The sequence below is a fragment of the Scyliorhinus torazame genome, chromosome 4, assembly GCF_047496885.1.
Source record: "Scyliorhinus torazame isolate Kashiwa2021f chromosome 4, sScyTor2.1, whole genome shotgun sequence".
Classification (NCBI taxonomy): domain Eukaryota; kingdom Metazoa; phylum Chordata; class Chondrichthyes; order Carcharhiniformes; family Scyliorhinidae; genus Scyliorhinus; species Scyliorhinus torazame.
In genome coordinates, this window is record NC_092710.1 from 298,120,326 (window position 1) to 298,144,093 (window position 23,768).

General features: G+C 50.6%; 1 protein-coding gene across 1 annotated transcript in view; it reads left to right on the forward strand.

Moving 5' to 3' along the window:
- Positions 1–23,768, forward strand: part of LOC140411021 (uncharacterized) — a 399,297-nt gene that overhangs the window by 198,507 nt on the left and 177,022 nt on the right. Inside the window, exons 28-30 of the mRNA XM_072499979.1 lie at positions 1,460–1,577; positions 4,589–4,748; positions 12,222–12,360. Coding sequence (XP_072356080.1) covers positions 1,460–1,577; positions 4,589–4,748; positions 12,222–12,360 — 417 coding nt within the window. The remainder of the gene's footprint in view (positions 1–1,459; positions 1,578–4,588; positions 4,749–12,221; positions 12,361–23,768) is intronic.

Genomic DNA, 23,768 nt, shown 5'->3' on the forward strand with positions numbered 1-23,768 from the left:
ACATTTGCACCAAAGAATTGCTGCAAACTCTCTCTACCACGCAGAATCAAACAACTGGCAGCTTAACACATAGGCCATGATTTTTGGGCGGTTCTAGCCATGAGCACAACCCCCATAATGGCTGCTAAATCTCGTGAGAGGCCAAAATGGGATTTGCAGCAGCGAGATCTTCCCGACCCCTATAATCAGGTTCACCCCAGGAAGGGTGCGAGCCTGATTAGCACACTTTATATAAAATTTGTGTTTCATTATTGGGCTTAATGGGCAGCACGGTGGCACCGCAGTTAGCACTGGTCCCTCATGGCACCGAGGTTCCAGGTTCAATCCCGGCTCTGGGTCACTGTCCGTGTGGAGTTTGCACATTCTCCCCGTGTTTGCGTGGGTTTCGCCCCACAAGCCAAAAAGATGTGCAAGGGTAGGTGGATTGGCCACGCTAAATTGCCCCTTAATTGGAAAAAATTAATTGGATACTCTAAATTTATAAAAAATAAAATCAAAAAACATTATTGGGCTTAATGCTGCTGCTTCTGCCCTCAACTTATCGTCCCACCCAACCAGCGTGACGTCACACCGGTGTGAGTCACTATCGGTTTCAAAAGTGAAAATCAGTCGTGATGACCACACTGGAGGCACACAAAAGTATAGCCCCAAGATGGTGAGGGAAATAGCCAGGGCACCGTCCCCTGGCACCCTACAGTTCCAACTTTGCAGTCCATTATGTGTGGTGGAGGACGTGTGCCTCGATGGCTGTGAGGGGGGAGGCCCGATGCCTTGGGAAGGGGGGGCATGATTGAGTTCCCCAATGCCTGGGGCGGGGCAGGGGGGGGGCAGAGTGGTCGATGCCTGTGAGGGGAATGCCTCAATGCTTGAGTGGAGGGGTTGCACCAATGTTAACGTGGTGGCGGGATTGCCGCGATGCTTGTGGGTGGCCCTCAGTGTCTTTCAGGGTGGGGTGGGCGGAGGGGGAGGATGTATAATTCCAGCGCAGATTGGGCACCCTCTAGTGATGGCAGGTCCCGCCCCACCTGAGTGACGGTGCAAACCCAAACCCCAGATTCTCTGTTCACTGACAGCGTGAAAATCTGGAGTGGAAACTTTTGTGACATACACGCCGGTCGGTATGAACCGGTCTGAACCGGATCCTCTGACAAACTTTGGGAAAATGCTGCCCATGTTATCTCAGCCCTCAGATAATAGTGAAAAAACGTGACCGATTTCTGGTTGATTGGCCTGTGTGCCAAGCGTAAAAATACATGGACCACATAAAATTAGGGCCAATTGCATGGTTAATGGGATAAATTTCCCGTTCAATTGGGTAGAATTCTGACTCGCATATGCCTGTGGTCAATTCCCTGCAGATGTTGGAGATCCGTGATCTCAGATGGTACAACAGAGTATGTATGAGTTTGATGTGACTTTATAATGATTCTGCATCAACAGGTGTTTCTATTTAATTCAGGAAACTCCATCAACGTCCTCGCAGTTTATTGTCTGCAGATGGAAGAACATTCCTTAATTTGTGGTTCATTCCTCATTATTCTGAAGTGCTTATTATGTTTAAAACCCTGGAGGAAAAGGTTTGTTTTCTTTTAAATAATATTTTTTTATGGAGTTGGGCCTTATATCTGAAATACAATTATGGCATTGTATTCTTTTGTCTTCCTTTCATAGATTCTGGGCGCGATTCTCCACTCCCACGCCGGTTGGGAGAATTGCCTGGGCCAAAATTTCCGGGGATGCCGGTCCGACGCCCTCCCGCGATTCTCCCAAGTGGTGGGAATGGCCCGGTCGAGTTTCGCGGGCTGCAGGCCGGAGAATCGCCGGAGACACCCAAAATGGCGATTCTCCGGCACCCCTGCTATTCTGAGGCCCGGACGGGCCGATCGGCCAGGCCAAAACGGCGGGTTCCCCCCCGAGCCGTCCACACCTGGTCGCTGCAGCCGTGGGCGGTGCGTGAACGCTGGGGGGCGGCCTGTGGGGGGGGCGAGGGGGGATCCTGCACCGGGCTTCACCTGGAATGTGGGGTGGCCCGCAATCGGTGCCCACCGATCGTCGGGCCGTCCTCTCTGAAGGAGGGCCTCCTTCCTTCCGCGGCCCCGCAAGATCCGTCCCCCATCTTCTTGCGGGGCAGACTTAGATAGGACGGCAACCACGCATGCGCGGATGACGCCCGTTATGCGGCGCTGGCCGCGTCATCTATGCGGCGCCACTTTTACACGGGCGACAAGGCCTGGCACATGTAGATGACGCGGCCCCGATCCTGGCCCATTGTCAGGGCCTGAATCGGTCGGGACCGGGGCCGTTCCGCGCCGTCGTGAACCTCGACGGCGTTCACGACGGCACGGCCACTTCGGCGTGGGAGTGGAGAATCCCGCCCTCTGGGTTTCAAGTTGTTTTAAATGATCTACTTTAGAATTCATAGTTGGTGCGTTCTACCTGAATGGGGATGGAGCGGCGAGAATCACCCCACAATCTAATGCCTATCCGGGTAGATTGAGGGCCTCAGCGGGAAACTGCCCGATGAGGCCACACTTATCTCTGTTTTTTGCAATCAGGAGCTCCACTCGCCAGAATGCCTCAGTGCAACGAGAGACCAGGACACCATTCACGAATGGCGTCCCAATCTCTGGAGCCCCTGATGCAACCCCGGAACTCCCAACTCACTATAAGTGGCCATCCCCAGTCCGATCACCGCAGCGCAAAAACTGCCAGCCTGGCACCATGGCAGTGTCCCCAGGGGATTGGAGGCCCCCAGGTGCATGCACTCTGGACAGCGTGGTACCCTGGCACTGCTGGCGCCATCTGGGCATCCTGGCACTGCCAGCCTGGTATCCTGGTAGAGCCAACTGGGTGCCAGCCTGGCACTGCCAAGGTACTGAGGTGGCGCTGGCAGCACCTCAGCACCTTGGCAGTGCCAGGCTGGCACCCAGGTGGCTCTACCAGGATACCAGGCTGGCAGTGCCAGGATGCCCAGATGGCACCATCAGTGCCAGGGTACCACGCTGTCCAGAGGGCATGCACCTGGGGGCCTCCAATCCTCTGGGAGACCCCCATCAATGTCTTTCTGTCTGGTCCCCATTTGTGGAGACCAGTGTTGAACAGCACTCACCCAAGGTCTCCAAGGTGATGGGGTTAGACCCCACGCCTTGGTTATATCTCAGGAACGCATAGTAGAGTGAGACTAGCTGTCTAACTCTAATATGTAGATTTGCCAGAAAGTGATCCTGCCCACAATGGGCAGGATTCACATCGCAACGTCTCGCGAGATCGGGTTACATCTCACGAGGCGTGGTGAGCCAGATAGATCCCAGAAGTGGGACCTCCCAGCATCTACCAGTCACATTCCGCGCGTCGCACTGCCTTTCGGGCACAATGCAACCAGCAGATCCCGCCCAGTATTTACCTTTCATTCTTTATTCTGTTTCCATTTTATTAACTTGGGCCCCAATCCCTGAGCTCCAGTGCAGTGTAACTGGGAAAGATGCACTGGGAAATTTCCTGCCTTCCGGAGGGTCCAGGTAAATATATCACGCAATTGCCTTCCACTAGGCAATTTCCTGCACTGGGAACCATCCAAAATTCCATTTAAATTGCAATCTTCGGAGTGTTCCGATTGTTACCCCAAAAAAGTTGAAAGAATTAATTCCACTCCTGGGCAACTATTGTACAGGCACACGCCGAACTCCTCACCGGACTCCTCCCATCCCCCAACTACCACCAAGGGACTTCTTCTACTCCTGACTAATTCCCCCCAGGACACTCCCTAACCCTCAGCCCCCCCCCACCCCACCCTGGTACTCCACCAGCCGCCAACTACCTCTCCAGGTCCAACCTGACTCGACCCTCCCCCCGGCAACTGTCCGACCCTCCCTCTCCCCCCATCGGCTGTCTGACAGTTATCACATTCATTCACTGTATGATGATGGTTTAGCCCTCTTTATTTCAGTGATTCAATTTCTGGCCTACAGAGGACACCTTACCACGTCTTCACACCATTCACAATAATCCCAAGAACTGCTTCAGTGAATTGTGTTTTTCAAGATCTGCTTACTATTCATTTTGACCGTTTAGTTTTGAGATTTGTCCATAGAATCCCGATAGTGCAGAGGAGGCCATTTGGCCCATCAGGTCTGCACCCAGCCCCTGAAAAAGCATTCTACCTGGGCCCGCTCACCTGCTCTATCCCCATAACTCCATGGCCAACCCATCTAACCTGTACGTCTTTGGACACTAAGGGGAAATTTTAGCAATGCTAATCCACCTAACCTGCCCATCTTTGTGACTGTGGGAGGAAACCAGAGCACCCGGAGGAAACCCACGCAGACACGGGGAGAATGTGCAGACTCCGCGCAGACAGTCACCCAAGGTCGGAATTGAACCCAGGTCCCTGGCACTGTGAGGCAGCAGTGCTAACTGCTGAACATCTTCTGTGCCTAAAATCTAATGAAATTCTCCTTTTAAGTGAAGGATCATTGGATGAACTTCACTGAGGTGAAATATTAGGATAATTGAATTGGGATGACTCTTTGTGGAATTTAGATGTTGCCTGCTAAAAATTTGACTTGTTTTGATTCTTTCGGCCTCTCAGGTTTGTCAGAGAGCCTTGTACCAGACCCTAGAGATCGTAGCAGCACTTCATGATATTTTCACATACTTGTGCTGCTTTGCACGACTTGGAAACTCACCTCCGATTGGTTCTCAGAAAGTGCAGCCACTGACAGCAGAGTGGGGAGGCCTCGAAGGCATTGGTAAGCCACAAAAAGAGAGAACGAAAAAAGATTTGTTGAGACTTTGTTAGGTGTTGCTCAGAAGGAAATCACTCAGAATGTCGGGACTGTCAGTGAAATGAGAAGAAAACATTCATAAAACACCTTCATAGCAGAAAAACACTCTAAGGTGCTTCAAAAAGGGATAATTGAAATAAACTCTGGCACCAAGTCAGAGATATCTGGGAAGGTGATCAATGTAGCTTGAGCAAAATGGTGGGTTTCAAGGTAAGAGAGGTGGTGGAAGAGTTCAGAGAGGAAAGGCCACTGTTTGGGGCCTTGCCATCTGAAGGCGCAACTACCAGTGGTCGTGTGAAAGAAGTGAAAGGATGCACAACAAACCATAATTAAAGGAACTGGAAGTTCAGGAGGAAAGTGCTGGAGGACCGGAGGATGTTACAGTGGGAGGGAGGAGCAAGGCCATGAAGGATTTAAAACACGTGGGGCAGGATTTTCAAAGTGGATTTGGGAACCCAACCCCTGTATAGATTCCAGGCCTCGACCTGGCGCCTGAACTGCAACACTCTCATGGTGCTATTTTTAAATGTAAATGGGCTGAGGCAAGCATGCCACCCCATTAGAGACATCGAGTGCCTCTCGGTGGCGGGAGCTGCCTGCCTGGTGCCATTGGAAAAGGCAAGCCGCAGCCATGTTGGGAGCTGCTGTCTTGCTGAAAGGCACTGGCAGCTCAGGAAAGGACCAAGAGGATAAAAATGAAGTAAAGCAGCCATGGGCAGCATGTTGAGATAGAGCTCTAGTTGACACCTCAAATTTCACAGAGAATCGCAGATGGAAACAACCTTCCTTTTGTCCGACAGCGGTCCGGACAGCTGTGCACTAACATGCACCAGACGGTTCGGTCTGGTCCAGAGAATAGATTGAAAATCCATTTCATTCCGATTAGTTAAGAGAAAGCAGCTTTTCCATTCTCCCGCCCTTACAGGCCCTTTAAAAATGGCAAACTGTCCCTGAGGTGGCAGGATCCAGTCATCCCAATAGATCACTATTTGATAATGATTGGACAAGATGACTGAGACCAATTCTATCATAGAATCAGAGAAAAGTTACAGCACAGAAGGAGGCCATTCAGTCCATCTTGTCCATGCCAGCCCGAGGACACCCAGGTTCCCTTTCTAATCCCACCTTCCTGCACCCATTCCATAGCCCTGTAGCTTACAGCACTTAAGGTGCAAATCCAGGTACTATTGAAAGAGTTTAGGGTCTCTGTCTCCACCACCAACGCAGGCAGTGAATTCCAGACTCCCACTACCCTCTGTGTAAAAAGGTTCTTCCTCATGCCCCCTGTACACCTTCTGCCACTTATCTTGAAACTATGTCCCCAGGTTCTAGAATTCTCTGCCATGGGAAACTATTTTATATTGTCCACCCTATCTCTACCCCTCATAATATTGCACACCTCAATTAAGTCACCCCTCAGCTTTCTTTGTTCCAAGGAAAATAACCCCAACCTATCCAATCTGTCCTCATAGCCACACTTTTCTAGCCTTGGCAGCATTCTTGTAAACCTCCTCTGCACTCGCTCCAGAGCAATAACGCCCTTTCTGTAATGTGGCGATCAGAAATGCGCACAACTTGTATCCTTCTCCCACTGCCTAGAAACACCCATAGTTTGGACAATGGCCAGAAGGTGTAACATAGGCTTATTTACCTCTCCTGACTGAGCAATGCTGCCACCAATTCCAGCAATCCTACCGGTCTGTTAGCTGAGATAAGGCACAAAACGGGGATCAAACCTGGGACTTCCGTGATCCTTATGGATCAGTATTACACCAGCTACAACTGGAATACCAGCACAAGTTTATAACTAGTGTTGATGGGTATCATATAACATCAACAAAACCTGTTACTTGTCATGATATTCAAACACACACATCATGATAGACACACCAACAGACAAATCAGAACACACAACACCACAACCAATGACAGAAAGATATAAAAGCACAGACACGACCCCCGGTGGTCAGTATTAGCTGCAGAGGAGGACCAGGACAGATCTGTTACCAAACACACTCAGGGAGACAGCACGTGCAGAGTATCCAGAACGAACTGTATTATAAGAGTTAAAATAAAATAGAGTTGTACCACATACAACTGTGTTGGCTCATCTGTGCACCAGAGCACCCAACACCACATGGTACATGAGTGGATCGATACCTGCCGGCATACCTCAGTGTACAGAGACAACCAGCAGTGCCCAGGCAAAATGATAGAGCTCCCGGTTCCGCAGCCGCTCCAGTGCTACGGCGATCTCCGCGAAAACTGGCGGCGATTCCGGCAATGGTTCGAATTGTTCCTGGTGGCAGCTGAACTCCAAGACCTGGATGATAGCAAAAAAATTGAATTTCTCCTCACCATCGCCGGTGCAAGGGCAAGAGAAATATTCACAAGGTTCAGGTTCTTCAGGAGGCAGCAAAGGTACGATTACCAGGCAGTCCTGGACAAATTCTCCAAGTACTCTGAAGAAAACGCAATCCAATCGGCAAATAAAGGTAAGAAAAGCTGCAGTACTCACCTCGTGGCTGGGATCCCGGAGCCCGAATTCCCAGAGGCCGAAATCCCGGGCCTGAGAGATGGCTGGGTCGAGGTCGGCGGCCATCTTGCTAAAGGTATCACGCTAGCACAGTTGCGCGCACAGTTGCGCGAGCAGTGCGCAGAACCGGAAGTTTCGTTTGCGCATGCGCGAGATGCTGCGCATGCGCAGTCAAGAAAACGGCCATCGGTAAAGGAACAGCGATCTGAGCATGCGCAGTCGCTTCCTACGTGCTACATACCGAGCGTCAGGATGTCAGAGGCCCCAGACTGCACCAATTTAAAAGGGAAATGTCCCAAATCCAATTTAAAAGGGAAACGTCCCAAATCAAAAAAACAAAAATCTGTTAAAGCTGTAAAACAACCTTCCCTCACCTGGAATGACAGCACATTGCCGCAAATTGACCCAGGAGATGAATTTGACCTCCGAAGAACCCTCCGACAAGCAGTTACCTACGCACAAGCCGATGATTCCGACCTCGAATACTTCGATGACGATCTTTACAGTGTTTCCGGACCTCGCGAGCCCAATGATAGCTCCGTGGTCCTATACGACTATGACTCGGACGAACCTTTCGTGTTGCACATTGGCGGCCCCCACATTGAATCCGACGCAGATGCGGATTCATTTTTCGGATTTGAGGATCTTCAATCCAGCAGATATGACGTTCCAACTTATCAGTACCGGATGATGCTGCAGCCTGACATTAACAGACAGGGAGCGGTGCAAGCACACGGAGAGTGCCCTGCTGCCACACAGAGCGTGGTCCACGTCCCGCTCAACGTTCCCGACTCTATGAAAGAAGACATGCAAGACTCCAGAGTGCAGTCCTCGCATGAACCAGAAGTGACTCCAGTGTCACAAGCTTCCACAGCAAGCTCGTGGACAGACTCCACAATTGCAGAAATGCAAGACTCCAGAGCGCAGTCCTTGCACGGACAAGAAGTGACTCGTGTCACAAGCCTCCACAGAGAGCTCGTGGACGGACTCCACGATGGAAGGAACGCAAGACTCCAGAGCGCAGTCCTTGCAGGAACAAGACCATGAGGGTCTAGCAACCTCTCCTGACCAACCAGCGGCAGACGATGCAAGTCTGCCATGCTCCCGTGAACAGCAAGAAGGCTATAACAGCCTACCATGCTCCACTACACAGCAGCATGACCATGACGGTCTCTCATGCTACAATAAAGGGCACAGCGCTGAAGACTGTTCAAGCCCAACTGAAGACAAGCCAAAGGAATCGCCTCGTCCAAGCCCGAAGAAAAAAGGTTTATGCGCTGACCTTCAGGATCATTGTAGCCGAACAGAGATTAATAATGCAGCACGGCCACAGAAGGATGCTGAGGATTTGCTAACGAAATTAATTGAATGTTTAGCTTGCAAGGAGCAGACTGAGAATTGCCAGTGTTTTAGTACGGATCGAAAAAATGGACAAGACATTGATCCTCAGGTAATGGAAATAACACAACCTGAATCATATCTACAGCAGGGACAAATGTCTCCCTTCAACACAATGCCGCAAAATCCCAACTTCGGAGACCAGCAGTTCGTCAGTAATGACTCTTCAAACCTGGAGGGGAACATTAATTGCATTGAACCTATACACACTCCACTGATTATTGAGCAGAACATTGGAGCAAGAATCCTGAGGACACCGACATCGAGTAGCCAGATAACGAATTTAAAACCCACAGCAGTTTCAAGTGAACCAAGTGTGCTTTCCACTAATGGTGAAGATGCAGATAAGGTCGACCCGATTATCCATTGTACCACACTAACCCCAGTGATTAAGCAGTTATGTATGGGGAGTATAATGTGGGCAATTGAGAACAGTAAAAGAGAGACTGTGACCATGCCAGTCCCAGCAAAATCAGACCCAGAGACCATGAAGGCATGTACATTAAACAAAGTTACATATGAGGTACCTGAGAAGAAAAGTGAAACGGAATGTTCTTTGGAAAATGGTACAATTTCGATAGAAACAGTGGATCCTGTATTCGAGACCATACATATGGGAGCAAGGTTCTGCAATGTCTGGGGGAAGATTTAAAGTTCCAAAGAAGAAAAGCCCAAATGAAGGACAATGGCAAGACAATGACAGTCCACCGACATGGTGTGCACCACCAGATGAAAACTCTGACAATTTACCCAACCCTAGTGAACAGCAAGCTGCTAATGACGATCTATCCACGGGATGTGAGACGAGTGACGACAGCATCCCACTTCCCATGCAAAAGGTGCAAGGTGACAGACCTCGCCTAGTGCGTACCGAGGCACTCAACGATCACGGTGGGACCACTGACGACTGCGGTGGCGGCGCACCGCTTCCACCCTCGATGGCTCGAGCCTCTCCACTGGTTGGTGCATTCCTGCATGTTCCGACTCCAGAAGTGCAGCTTCAGGGAATCTCGGCTGCCTCCAGTGAACCTGTTGGGACTCCGGACGGGGGGCATCGACGGAAGGCAGACCGGACTCCAGATGGGGAGCAGCCAAGCGCCGACTCTGATCTGCGCACGCCAGACCTTGCTCCGGACGGGCGGTGTCGCGGCCTCGGTGATGGCACGCTCAGGGTGACGGCAGATGCCACGGCGACAGGGAATGGATCGCGTGGCAGTCCCACTGGGTCGGCAGTGGAAACCAGCACCGGCGGTCCAAGATGGACACACCAACTCGCGCCATCGCCAGACGTTGATACGAGCAACAATTCTCTCTCCAAGGCGACATGCTTCGACGTTTCTCTGCGGAGTCGCCCTTCCGGCACAGCAGGTGGCCGGAACCAGCGTACACTGTCTTGGCCAACTTCCACATCTGGCACAGTCATCGCCTTGCATGATATTAGTGATGGTGCTACTTCGATGGCAACGACCCATCGGCTACAAGATGCCGTCCACCACAAACATAAAAAGAAAACAGACTCCACCTTGTTCCTGGCATGCAGGGCGGATGGATTGGTGCGTAGGCGCAATCAGCGGGCTTTGTGCCGCCTTCCACGCTCGCAACTGCACCGTACGCACACGCCGGATCCTCCACTGGTTCCCAAGGATGACTTCGTGGAGATGCCACGGATCATGCCCCTTCCATCGCCACCAGAACCAAACCACAGCCAGGGCACCACTAACAAAGATGTTGAATGTTATATTTGCAAGAATGAAAAAAACCAAGCACTGCATGAAGTACAACAAATGGTAAAGTAGAGACTTCGGCAACAGCATCACCTCCAACAGTCCAAGGTGAACCAGTGTGACCCCAAATCTCCACAGCTGAACCGGCTTGAGGACCAGCCCATTCTTGAGGCGGTCACCCATTAGACTGGACTTATAACGCTGTTAATACGTTCAAAAAGTCAAACACTTCTGTATTATAACCTGTTGTTGTTTATTGTTCCAGATATCGTCTGACCGGACCAATGTTCAAGTTTTTTTTTTCTCTCGCATCCAAGTTTTGTTATGGTACAACCTTGTTAGTGTGACGCACCCGACATCGCCCCATGTAAATAGTTACGTCATAAACACACGCTGTACACAACACAAACGCACACTCTTAGATGCACTCACGACACAATTATATTTATAACCACGTAGGCACTTGTCTTTGTAAAAAGGGGGGATGTCATGATATTCAAACACACACATCATGATAGACACACCAACAGACAAATCAGAACACACAACACCACAACCAATGACAGAAAGATATAAAAGCACAGACACGACCCCTGGTGGTTAGTAAGAGCTGCAGAGGAGAACCAGGACAGAGCTATTGCCAAAGACACTCAGGGAGACAGCACGTGCAGAGTATCCAGAACGAACTGTATTATAAGAGTTAAAATAAAATAGAGTTGTACCACCTACAACTGTGTTGGCTCATCTGTGCACCAGAGCACCCAACACCACATTACTTACTTGAAATAATGATCATATAAAATAGAGAGAGCACAGTATATAAGGGTAGCTTGATGGGTTCAGTATTTCGGTGCTACACCACAGATTGATAGAGGCAGAGTCACATAGTTAGAATAAAAATGTCCTCTCTTGACTTTGACACAGCCTGGGCTAAATAATTTTGCCGTCTCAATCCAGTTCCTAACAAGCATACGTCCATAGCACAAAACTACTTGCAAATGGCCCCAGTATGCATTAAATTGGCAGTTTCACTCAGAGGAGGGAATCATGTTAACACTGGAAAGATGCTCTTCTAGTGCAGAGCAAGTGATGCTCTTCTGAGGTCACAAATAAACCATCAAAGCGAAAGACTGTCAATTTGTGCTTGTGGTTCCGGGGGGGCAGCACGGTGGCGCAGTGGTTAGCATTGCTGCCTCATGGCACTGAGGTCCTAGGTTTGATCCCAGCTCTAGGTCACTGTCCGTGTGGAGTTTGCATATTCGCCCCGTGTTTGCATGGGTTTCGCCCGCACAACAGAGATGTGCAGGGTAAGTGGGTTGGCCACGCTAAATTGCCCTTTAATTGGAAAAAATGAATTGGGTACTCTAAATTTAAAAAAATAATAAAATTGTGCTCGTGGTTCCATCGAGATTTAGTTTTAGGCCTTAGCCTGTGAAAAGCAGTGAGTTGAACCCTGTGTGATTTACACAGGCCTCAGAAGAACACTGTTTTGCCCTGTGCCAGAATGGCAGCTTCAGCAGGAAGCTCTGATCAGGTTGGTTGACAACCGTGCTTCTCAACTGGAGCAAACTCTGACACTTGGGAGAAAAGAGGGGGAAATAAAATGAAGAATAGAAATTGATGAACAAAGGGAATAATGGACGCTATTATCTCCGAATGATAAATATATGTTTTTTTATGACCTACATGTCCCAAATACCGTTCTAAACTACATTCACTCAAGTTATTGTTTGTCATTTATTGTCTATTTACATATTTTGCTGCTTCATATTGGGACAGGTTCTGAGCTTCAGGAGATTCAGTCTCAAATCGATAACCTTCAAAATCCACGGGATCCTGCCACAGTAGCGAAGCTTCTCGTTCTCAAAAGAGAGGTCATGTTCTTGCAGTTTGATGCTGCTGTTCGCCATTTAATCAGGTAAAGAACATCTTCTATGAAGAGTCGTTTTGAATAGCAATCTTATTGCTGGTTGGTTACTGCAAATTGTGGAGTTCTAGTTAGAGAATTGGAAATATAATTCTCTTCAAAGGAAGACTTCCCTACTCACATATTCAGGATGTCCCAAAGTGATATTCAATGAGCGGCATGACAGTAGGGAGTTCTGAGGAACAAAGGGACCTTGGCGTGTTTGTCCATAGATCTCTGAAGGCAGAAGTGCAGGGTAATATAGTGGTGAAAAGGCATACATGAGTTCAAGGTGAGGGGCTGTTGGTTTAGGTGGGTTATGAGGAAAAACTCTTTTACCCAGAGGGTGGTGCCGGTCTGGAATGCACTGCCTGGCAGGGTGGCAGAGGTGGGTTGCTTCACATCCTTTAAAATGTACCTGGATGAGCACTTGGCACGTCTTAACATTCAAGGCTATGGGCCGATTGCTGGTAAATGGGATTAGGTGGACAGGTCAGATGTTTTTCACGTGTTGGTGCAGACTCGATGGGCCGAAGGGCCTCTTCTGCACTGTGATTTTGTGACGTGCAAAAACAGCCAATGGCTACTTTTGAAGTGGTGTAGATAATTCAGTTCAAATGTAATGTCATTTAAGTCCACTGGGATGTGTTTCCTTGGTAATTCATCGATATGTAGTTGGATGAAGCACAAGCCATTAAACTGTGTGTGTCTGTGATGGAATGTGAACCCTCTACAGAGAACAGTGCCACAATTCTCCGGCTTCGTTACGCTCTCCCTCGAGCGAAAGGAGGCTGGTGAATAGCGGGAGAGGCCGAAAACGAGAACCGCACCAAACAGTTTGCGATGCAACCGGCCCGCTCCTGTCGGTGAAATCGGGATCTCGCCATAGCGTGGTGAAGAACCAATTATCACCACTTAAGCTCAATTTCCACACAATCAACAAGAGCCACCCCTTATCCTACAGCATCCCATCATTCATTGCCTTCCCCAGCAAGTGGTCATACTGGTGCTGATTAGTACTCCTTTTGAAAAACGTGAACCTAGCAGAAGGGGTTCTGTGGGTAGCCGAGGAGGTGAGTAGCCATCTTTGCTCATAGGCAAAGAACCCGGGGGTGCTGGGCTTGCCACCTCAGTGCTTGGCAGGGGGTGGGGGACCCTCAGTTGGTGCGGCTGGGGATGGGGGACCCTCAGCAGGGGTGGGCCGCCATAGGAGTGTGGGGGGAGGCGCTGGGAGGTGTAGCCATCTGGGATGGCCACTTCCAGAATACAAAATGGATGCTCGCAATGAATGTCGGGAACTACGGACAATGTTAGGAAAGCAAGCAGGCACAGAGCCTGTATGCATATTGTAAAGACAGCTCCCAGACGGAGCTGAAACTATAGGTCAATTAACATATTGATGGCCCATCTCCGGGAACAAAGGAAAGACACTCAAGCAACCGATACTGCTCCAGACATCCCGGCGCCAGTTCCCCAAACCAAAAGCACAAACAAAGCAAGGCCAACGGCCACCAAAGACACGCCCAGCCATCTGGGCACCCACCCCTTTATTGGTCAAGATCAATACCAGTGATCAAGATGCAGCCCAATTAATTGGGGCCAAGTTTAAGGTCCGCCAAAAAGCGCGCGAAGCCCCTCCGGGTATAAGAAGAAACCCCCGAGAGAGAATTGCTCTCTTGGACTTGGACTCAAAGCGGAGAGACCCGTCTTCCAGCTGCACCAGAAACAAGTAAGTCCAAGGTCAAGGCTCGCTACCAGATGGACGACCTTAGCTGTTCTCCAGTACTACTTCGAACCCAACAACCTCAGATCCGAACAACGGCCATTGTCCCTCTGACTGAGTGGGCACCCGAAGCTAAGTATAGGCGTTAGCGTTAGAGATTGTTTAGTTTGTAGTACTTTGTGCATGAGTAGATCTTATTGTGTATGTAAACAAATAGTATTGACTTTGAACTAACTAACTGGTGTATTGGCTCTTTGATCGGTATTCGGGTTTGAACCTTGTGGCGGTATCGAGAGATACCTGGCGACTCTAAAATAAACATAATTAGGATTAAGGAAGGCGACCAGATTGACCGCCATATTTATAACCAGATAAACAGAGCAACAGAGGACAACCGAGGAGCAACTGCACTCGCCACTACCATACCAACCTCTGGACCATGCGTACCCATTCTCGGGGCAACCTTTGTCCCTGCCCCTCTGTCCAACCGACCATCCATACCTCCCCATCCACTGCCAAGGCCTCTGGCCATGCAGATGAAGCCTATAGCTAATAGGAAATTGGCAATTGAGATTAAGTGAACACTTCACACAACTCAAGTGGATTCCCGTGGTTGGCGGGTGATCTAGCATGTGGGAGTCATTGCCTAGCATCCCAATCACACCGTGATGCCTGGACACTGTGGGAGGTAACGCCTCAAACACAGCAGCTAACATCCGAAACCCAGCGCATGGGACACAACTCCGGGGACATGTCCATGGCCGGAGGGTGTGTGAGTGCAACGGGGAGGGGACCAACGCCCGGTCCAGGTGATGTTATGAGCGGGTGTCTGGGGTACAGGGTCTGGAATCTGGTGAGGAGGCCCACCGCACCCGGGAGTCCGTGGACAGGGCGTTCCGTGGGGGGTGGGAAGGGAAGGGGAGGGAGGGGGGGAGGGAGGGGGGAGGGGGGAGGGGGGGAGGGGAGGGGGGAGGGAGCCAGCACCGTTTGTCAGTCTAACATTCCCTCCCAATTCCTTATAGATATCAGACGCTATGGAAGGGATTTCAGACCCAGCAGAACTTGTCTTGGTGCTGCTAGGCTGGGCAGCCAGATGCCGGAGACGGCAGCAGCAGCAGTGTCTGCAGATGTTCCAGGCAGCGGCCCATGTGCCGGACCCCGCCCCACACCCTGAGGACCTGGTCACCCATCAGGCCAGGGAGGAACCCAGAGGGGGGAGTCCTGTGACAGCCTAGGGTGTACAGCCATCACTGGTCATTCGAACAGGTGACGGACAGGGTGTGCCACAGGAGGCTCCGCCTCAATCAGGACTTGGAACCACATGGAGGAGGAGGAAACACGCTCCCAGTGGCCTTCAAGGTCACCGCAACTCTGAACTTTTATGTCTCAAGATTCTTCCAGGGCTCGAGTGGGGACCTGTGTGGCATCTCGCAGGCCACAGGCCACAGGTGCATCCGACAGGTCACGGATTGTCCACGCCGAAAACTACATCAACTTTGATATGTCCAGTAGGATGCCCAGGCAGCAGGTTTCTCTGTCATCGCCGGTATGCCCAGGTCCAGGGTGTAATAGATGCCACGCATGTTGCCCTGGCAGTGCCCTATGTTAACAGAAAGGGGTTCCTGAACATCCAGCTTGTGTGCGACCACCACCTGAAGATCATGCACGTGTGTGCCGCTTCCCTGGGAGTGTGCATGACAACTACATCCTGGGGCAGTCGGTCATCCCCAGCCTCTTTGAGGACCACCCCAGCATGGCCGTTCGGCTCTTTGGGGATAAGGGTTACCCACTGAGGACCTGGCTAATAACGCCAGTACGGAGGAGGGGGGATGTGATGTTCGGGGGGGGGCGGGCGATGCCTGGAGAGATGGGCCAAGGGTTTGGAGGTCGGCCAGTATTGCAAAAGAAAGTGACAAAAGCATCATACTGGTTGTGCACAAAGGTGTTGAAAATGTAATACAATTCCCCACTCTCCCGATGGTGCTGCCCCCTCTCACCCCCTACCTACCCCCGCCCCACCCTGTCCTCCCTCTCCCGGTGCCCTCAGTGATCCTCGACTTACTTGGCCCTCCTAGCTCTACCACTACGTCTCAGTGTGTCCCCAGTATGCACATCAGAGGTGGAGGCAGCCAGCTGCTTACCTCGTCCCGTGGTCAATTGGGCGTCCTCGACAAGCTCTGGGGCCGGAGGGCCCCGGCTCACTTGTCGGCGGCTCATGTTCCCGGTGCTGACTGAGACGTGACCTCAGCAGAGGGGTGGAACTCGGGGTGTTGGTGGCCACCGTCGCCACTCCATGGAACGGGTTCGGGTTGACACCCAGGCCCCCCCTCTTCCTGGTCAGTGCCCATAGAGCCCTGGGGTTCACCTTGGTATGCAGGGGCAGCTGGTTCGGACCCCGGATGCCCCTGCAGCATCAACCTCTTCTCTGCCAGCCCTGCTGGTTCCCCATGGTCTGCACCGTTGTGTCGATGCCCTCGGCGATGCTCCTCAGTGACTGGGCCATGCTCTGCAGTGCCTCAGCCATGCCTACCTGTGACTGGGACAAGTTCCGCAGCACCTCATCCATTCCCATATGAGAACGGACATGTCCTGCAGCACCTTATCAAGGTCAGCCTGGTACTGGGTAACATTCCCCAGCGAGTCGGACATTCTGTCAAGGCCCTCAGCCATGGCCGTCACCAACTGCGCAATGCCTTGGACACCTTCACTAATAGTGCTGACACCATGCACCAGGCTCTCCACTGCGGTCGTCACTCTAGCAGTGTTGGCCTTGGAACTATGCATTGGAAGTGACATCTCCTGTGCCCGTAACCTCTGGGACTCCTCCAATCGGATATGGACCTGCTGAAGCATCGCTGACATCTCCCTCTGAATGTCCTTCCACAGGCTCAGCATCAGGCTGGGACCCAGCTCCCACTGCTGTTTCGCCTGGGAGTTCCCGCCTCCACCTGATGTATATGAGCAACTGTGTGGTGCTCCCCAGCTTGTGCCCCAGAGGCCTGACCACTAATATTTCCCACCAAGCTGCGTGTATCTGCAGTGGTGGAGGGTGGGGATTACAGAGAACAAAGAACAAAGAAATGTACAGCACAGGAACAGGCCCTTCGGCCTTCCAAGCCCGTGCCGACCATGCTGCCCGTCTGAACTAAAATCTTCTACATTTCCAGGGTCCGTATCTCTCTATTCCCATCCTATTCATATATTTGTCAAGATGCCCCTTAAACGTCACTATCGTCCCTGCTTCCACCACCTCCTCTGGCAGCGAGTTCCAGGCACCCACTACCCCTCTGTGTAAAAAAAGCTGAGACGCTGCGATCGTGTCTTCCTCTGAGCTCCCCTCCGAGTTGGTCTCCTGGGAAACTGGAAAGAGCAAAGAACAAAGAACAAAGAAAAGTACAGCACAGGAACAGGCCCTTCGGCCCTCCAAGCCCGTGCCGACCATGCTGCCCGACTAAACTACAATCTTCTACACTTCCTGGGTCCGTAGCCCTCTATTCCTATCCTATTCATGTATTTGTGAAGATGCCCCTTAAATGTCACTATCGTCCCTGCTTCCACCACCTCCTCCGGTAGCGAGTTCCAGGCACCCACTACCCTCTGTGTAAAAAAACTTGCCTCGTACATCTACTCTAAACCTTGCCCCTCGCGCCTTAAACCTATGCCCCCTAGTAATTGACCCCTCTACCCTGGGGAAAAGCTTTTGACTAGCCACTCTGTCGATGCCCCTCATAATTTTGTATACCTCTATCAGGTCGCCCCTCAACCTCTGTCGTTCCAGTGAGAACAAACCGAGTTTATTCAACCGCTCCTCATAGCTAATGCCCTCCATACCAGGCAACATCCTGGTAAATCTCTTCTGCACCCTCTCTAAAGCCTCCACATCCTTCTGGTAGTGTGGCGACCAGAATTGAACACTATACTCCAAGTGTGGTCTAACTAAGGTTCTATACAGCTGCAACATGACTTGCCAATGCCCCGGCCAATGAAGGCAAGCATGCCGTCTGCCTTCTTGACTACCTTCTCCACCTATGTTGCCCCTTTCAGTGACCTGTGGACCTGTACACCTAGATCTCTCTGACTTTCAATGCTCTTGAGGGTTCTACCATTCACTGTATATTCCCTATCTGCATTAGACCTTCCAAAATGCATTACCTCACATTTGTCTGGATTAAACTCCATCTGCCATCTCTCCGCCCAAGTCTCCAAACAATCTAAATCCTGCTGTATCCTCTGACAGTCCTCATCGCGATCCGCAATTCCACCAACCTTTGTGTCGTCTGCAAACTTACTAATCAGACCAGTTACATTTTCCTCCAAATCATTTATATATACTACAAACAGCAAAGGTCCCAGCACTGATCCCTGCGGAACACCACTAGTCACAGCCCTCCAATTAGAAAAGCATCCTTCCATTGCTACTCTCTGCCTTCTATGACCTAGCCAGTTCTGTATCCACCTTGCCAGCTCACCCCTGATCCCGTGTGACTTCATCTTTTGTACTAGTCTACCATGAGAAACCTTGTCAAAGGCCTTACTGAAGTCCATATAGACAACATCCACTGCCCTACCTGCATCAATCATCTTTGTGACTGCCTCGAAAAACTCTATCAAGTTAGTGAGACACGACCTCCCCTTCACAAAACCATGCTGCCTCACACTAATACGTCCATTTGCTTCCAAATGGGAATAGATCCTGTCTCGAAGAATTTTCTCCAGTAATTTCCCTACCACTGACGTAAGCCTCACCGGCCTGTAGTTCCCTGGATTATCCTTGCTACCCTTCTTAAACAAAGGAACAACATTGGCTATTCTCCAGTCCTCCAGGACATCACCTGGAGACAGTGAGGATCCAAAGATTTCTGTCAAGGCCTCAGCAATTTCCTCTCTAGCCTCCTTCAGTATTCTGGGGTAGATCCCATCAGGCCCTGGGGACTTATCTACCTTAATATTTTTCAAGACACCCAACACCTCATCTTTTTGGATCTCAATGTGACCCAGGCTATCTACACACCCTTCTCCAGACTCAACAGCTACCAATTCCATCTCTTTGGTGAATACTGATACAAAGTATTCATTTAGTACCTCACCCATTTCCTCTGGCTCCACACATAGATTCCCTTGCCTATCCTTCAGTGGGCCAACCCTTTCCATGGCTACCCTCTTGCTTTTTATGTACGTGTAAAAAGCCTTGGGATTTTCCTTGACCCTATTTGACAATGACTTTTCGTGACCCCTTCTAGCCCTCCTGACTCCTTGCTTAAGTTCCTTCCCACTTTCCTTATATTCCACACAGGCTTCGTCTGTTCCCAACCTTCTAGCCCTGACAAATGCCTCCTTTTTCTTTTTGACGAGGCCTACAATATCTCTCGTTATCCAAGGTTCCCGAAAATTGTCGTATTTATCCTTCTTCCTCACAGGAACATGTCGGTCCTGAATTCCTTTCAACTGACACTTGAAACCCTCCCACATGTCAGATGTTGATTTACCCTCAAACATCCGCCCCCAATCTAGCTTCTTCAGTTCCCGCCTAATATTGTTATAATTAGCCTTCCCCCAATTTAGCACATTCACCCTAGGACCACTCTTATCCTTGTCCACCAGCACTTTAAAACTTACTGAATTTGGTCACTGTTACCGAAATGCTCCCCTACTGAAACTTCTACCACCTGGCCGGGCTCATTCCCCAATACCAGGTCCAGTACCGCCCCTCCCCTAGTTGGACTGTCTACATATTGTTTTAAGAGGCCCTCCTGGATGCTCCTTACAAACTCCTTACAAATATGAGTCCCAGTCCATATTGGGGAAGTTGAAGTCTCCCATCACCACAACCCTGTTGTTTTGACTCTTTTCCAAATTCTGTCTACCTATCTGCTCCTCTATCTCCCGCTGGCTGTTGGGAGGCCTGTAGTAAACCCCCAACATTGTGACTGCACCCTTCTTATTCCTGATCTCTACCATATAGCCTCACTGCCCTCTGAGGTGTCCTCCCGCAGTACAGCTGTGATATTCTCCCTAACCAGTAGCGCAACTCTGCCACCCCTTTTATATCCCCCTCTATCCCGCCTGAAACATCTAAATCCTGGAACGTTTAGCTGCCAAACCTGCCCTTCCCTCAACCAGGTCTCTGTAATGGCAACAACATCATAGTTCCAAGTACTAATCCAAGCTCTAAGTTCATCTGCCTTACCCGTAATACTTCTTGCATTAAAACATATGCACTTCAGGCCACCAGACCTGCTGTGTTCAGCAACTTCACCCTGTCTAATCTGCCTCAAAGCCATACTGTCCCTATTCCCTAGTTCTCCCTCAATGCTCTCACCTTCTGACCTATTGCTCCCATGCCCACCCCCCTGCCATACTAGTTTAAACCCTCCCGCGTGACACTAGCAAACCTCGTGGCCAGGATATTTATGCCTCTCCAGTTTAGATGCAACCCGTCCTTCTTATATAGGTCACACCTGCCCCGGAAAAGCTCCCAGTGGACCAGTTAACGGAAACCCACCCTCCTACACCAGCTGTTTAGCCACGTGTTTAGCTGCTCTATCTTCCTATTTCTAACCTCACTGGCACGTGGCACAGGGAGTAATCCCGAGATTACAACACTAGAGGTCCTGTCTTTTAACTTTCTGCCTAGCTCCCTGAACTCCTGCTGCAGGACCTCATGCCCCTTTCTGCCTATGTCGTTAGTACCAATACGACCTCTGCCTGTTTGCCCTCCCCCTTCAGGATGTCCTCTACCCGTTCGGAGACATCCTGGACCCTGGCACTAGGGAGGCAACATACCATCCTGGAGTCTCTTTCACATCCACAGAAGCGCATATCTGTGCCCTGACTATAGAGTCCCCTATGACTCTTGCTCTTCTGCGCTTTGACCCTCCCTTCTGAACATCAGAGCCAGCCGTGGTGCCACTGCTCTGGCTGCTGCTGTTTTCCCCTGATCGGCTATCCCCCTGACAGTATCCAAAGGGGTATACCTGTTCGAGAGGGGGACAACCACAGGGGATTCCTGCACTGACTGCCTGCCCTTTCTGGTGGTCACCCATTTCTCTGCCTGCACCTTGGGTGTGACCACAGGGATGCCACCCGGGATGGGCCGGCATCGTCGGCTGGTGGACCTGCGGGAGAATGGACATCTGGTCAGTGAGCGGGATGGGTCAGTCAGTAAGGCAATGACAACTAACGTTTGGCAGGTCCTCCGGGTGGAGCCCGGTGGTTCGTCACCTCTGCGGCATCCGCCAGCGTCCGCATGGGTGACCGCCCTGTCCTTGACCACCCCAGCCACCTCCAGGGCCCGCTGCTCGAAGGAGGTGAAGGTTCTTTTTTTAAAAAAATATTTATTCTCCTCCTTTTTCACATTTTCTCCCAAATTTGCACCCACCAACAATAAACAATAATCAGTAACGAATGCAATGTCAATCCCCATATCAACAACAATTCCATCCTCCCACCAAACCCCAAACATTAGCCCGCATGTTAACATAAACAAATAACAAAATATATCAGTAATCACCCAAAGTCGCCATTAACACACACAGTCCCCATCCCCCCACTAAAGTTCGATGTTATCCAATTCTGAAAAGTGCATAATGAATAACGCCCATGAATTTTAGAACCCCCCCATCCTTCCCCTCAGTTCAAACTTAACCTTCTCAAGAGTCATGAATTCCAACAGGCCTCCCCGCCACGCCAAGGCACAGGGTGGAGAGGTTGATCTCCATCCCAACAGGATCCGCCTTTGGGCGATCAACGAGGCGAAGGCTATAACATCTGCCTCCGCACCTGTTTCCAACCCCAGCTGGTCCGACACCTCGAATATGGCCTCCCGAGGGCCCGGGTCCAGTATAGGAGGTAAAGATTCTTAAGTCTGACATCCCACTGTCAGTCTGGACTGTATGTGTTAATGGTGACAATGGGTGATTCCTGATTCCTTTTTTGTTATTTGTTCATGTTAACATGTGATTGTGGAAGAACCTTTCCTGAGGAGACACATCGTTAGCCACATGTGTGATTCACAGTGGTGGGAGGGTGGCTGTGAAGGAAGGGCTGGGGGTGTTGAAGAAAGAGGGGGGGTGATGGGAGAGTTGGGGGTTGAAGGGAGGGTGAAGGGAGAGTTGGGGGTTGCAAGGAGAGTTGGGGGGTGAATGCTGGCATGGGGGCGCAGAAAGGTCTCGGGGGTGGGGGTTGGGTGGGGGGGGGGGCGCGGTGGTGGCGTTGGTGTCAACTCACTCATATGCTGCCCGGTGTGGATCGTTGACCTTTTTTCGGCACTGGAGGCCAGTCCTCCTGATCACACTCCCAGAGCTTAAAGTTGTCGCAACCTCATCCCAGGCAGCACTGGCTGCCCTGTGACTGACCCTCCTGGACCCTCGGGAGAACAGGACATCCCTCCTGGCCTCCACAGCGTCTTACAGCCTCCCCAGGTGTGCGTCCCCCAATCTTGGGGCCGGTCGCGGAATTCCCACTCGCTACCATACTTAGAAATCCTTCCAGAAAATCGCGCCCAGTATCTCGTCAACTGCCCAGCCTGTCTAACAACTACAATGCACAAAAACAAATGATTCCTTGGCTGTCTGGCTCAGTCCTGCTGGCCCAGAGAAGCTTCAAACTGGTGACTGATACATAGACTTCTTTCTTGTCCAGGAAAGAGAAAACCCTGCAGTAGCCCAATGGTAATGAAAGCTGATTGAACATTTTTTTACATTTAACTTCTCTCTCTCACGCACTTAACACATGCATTTACACATACATACACACACTTATACCTCCTCACACACTCAAAAGCCACGGCAACGTTTCCTGTTTACAGCAATCATCCACAAACGGCAATGCGATAACGCCCAAAGTGAGGTTGAGTGTCTTGGGTTACAGGAAGACATAGACGGGATGGTCAACTGGGCACAAAAGTGGCAGATGGAATTTAACCCTGAAAGGTGAGGTGATACACTTTGGAAGGAGTAATGTGATGAGGAAATATTCAATGAATGGTCTGACACTGGGAAGTTCTGAGGAACAACGGACTCTTGGATTGTTTGTCCATAGATCTCTGAAGGCACTGGTCTGGTTAATAGGGTAGTGAAAAAGGCAGATGGGGCACTTGCCTTTATCAATCGAGGCATAGATTACAAAGGCAAGGAGGTCATGTTGGAGTTGTATAGAACTTTGGTGAGGCCACAGCTGGAGCACTGTGTGCAATTCTGGTCACCACATTATAGGAAGGATGTGATTGCACTGAAGGGCTGTGATTGACCTGGAGGGGGTGCAGAGATGATTCACCAGCATGTTGCCTGGGATGGAACATCTAAGTTATAAAGAGAGGTTGGATAGGCTTGGGTTGTTTTCACTGGAGCAGAGAAGACTTGAGGGGTCGACCTGATCGGGGTGTACAAAATTATGAGGAGCGTGGATAGGGAACAGCTGTTCCCTTAAGTTGAAGGGTCAGTTTTGAGGGGGACACATGCTCAAGACGAGGGGCAGGAGGATTTGAGGATAAACCTTTTTACCCAGAGAGTGGTGACGGCCTGGAATGCACTGCCTGAGGCGGGTCGCCTCACATCCTTCAAAAGGTACCTGGGTGAGCACTTGGCATGTCATAACATTCAAGGCTATGGGCCGATTGCTGGCAAATGGGATTAGGTAGGCAGGTCAGGTGTTTTTCATGCGTCGATGCAGACTCGATGGGCCGAAGGGTCTCTTCTGC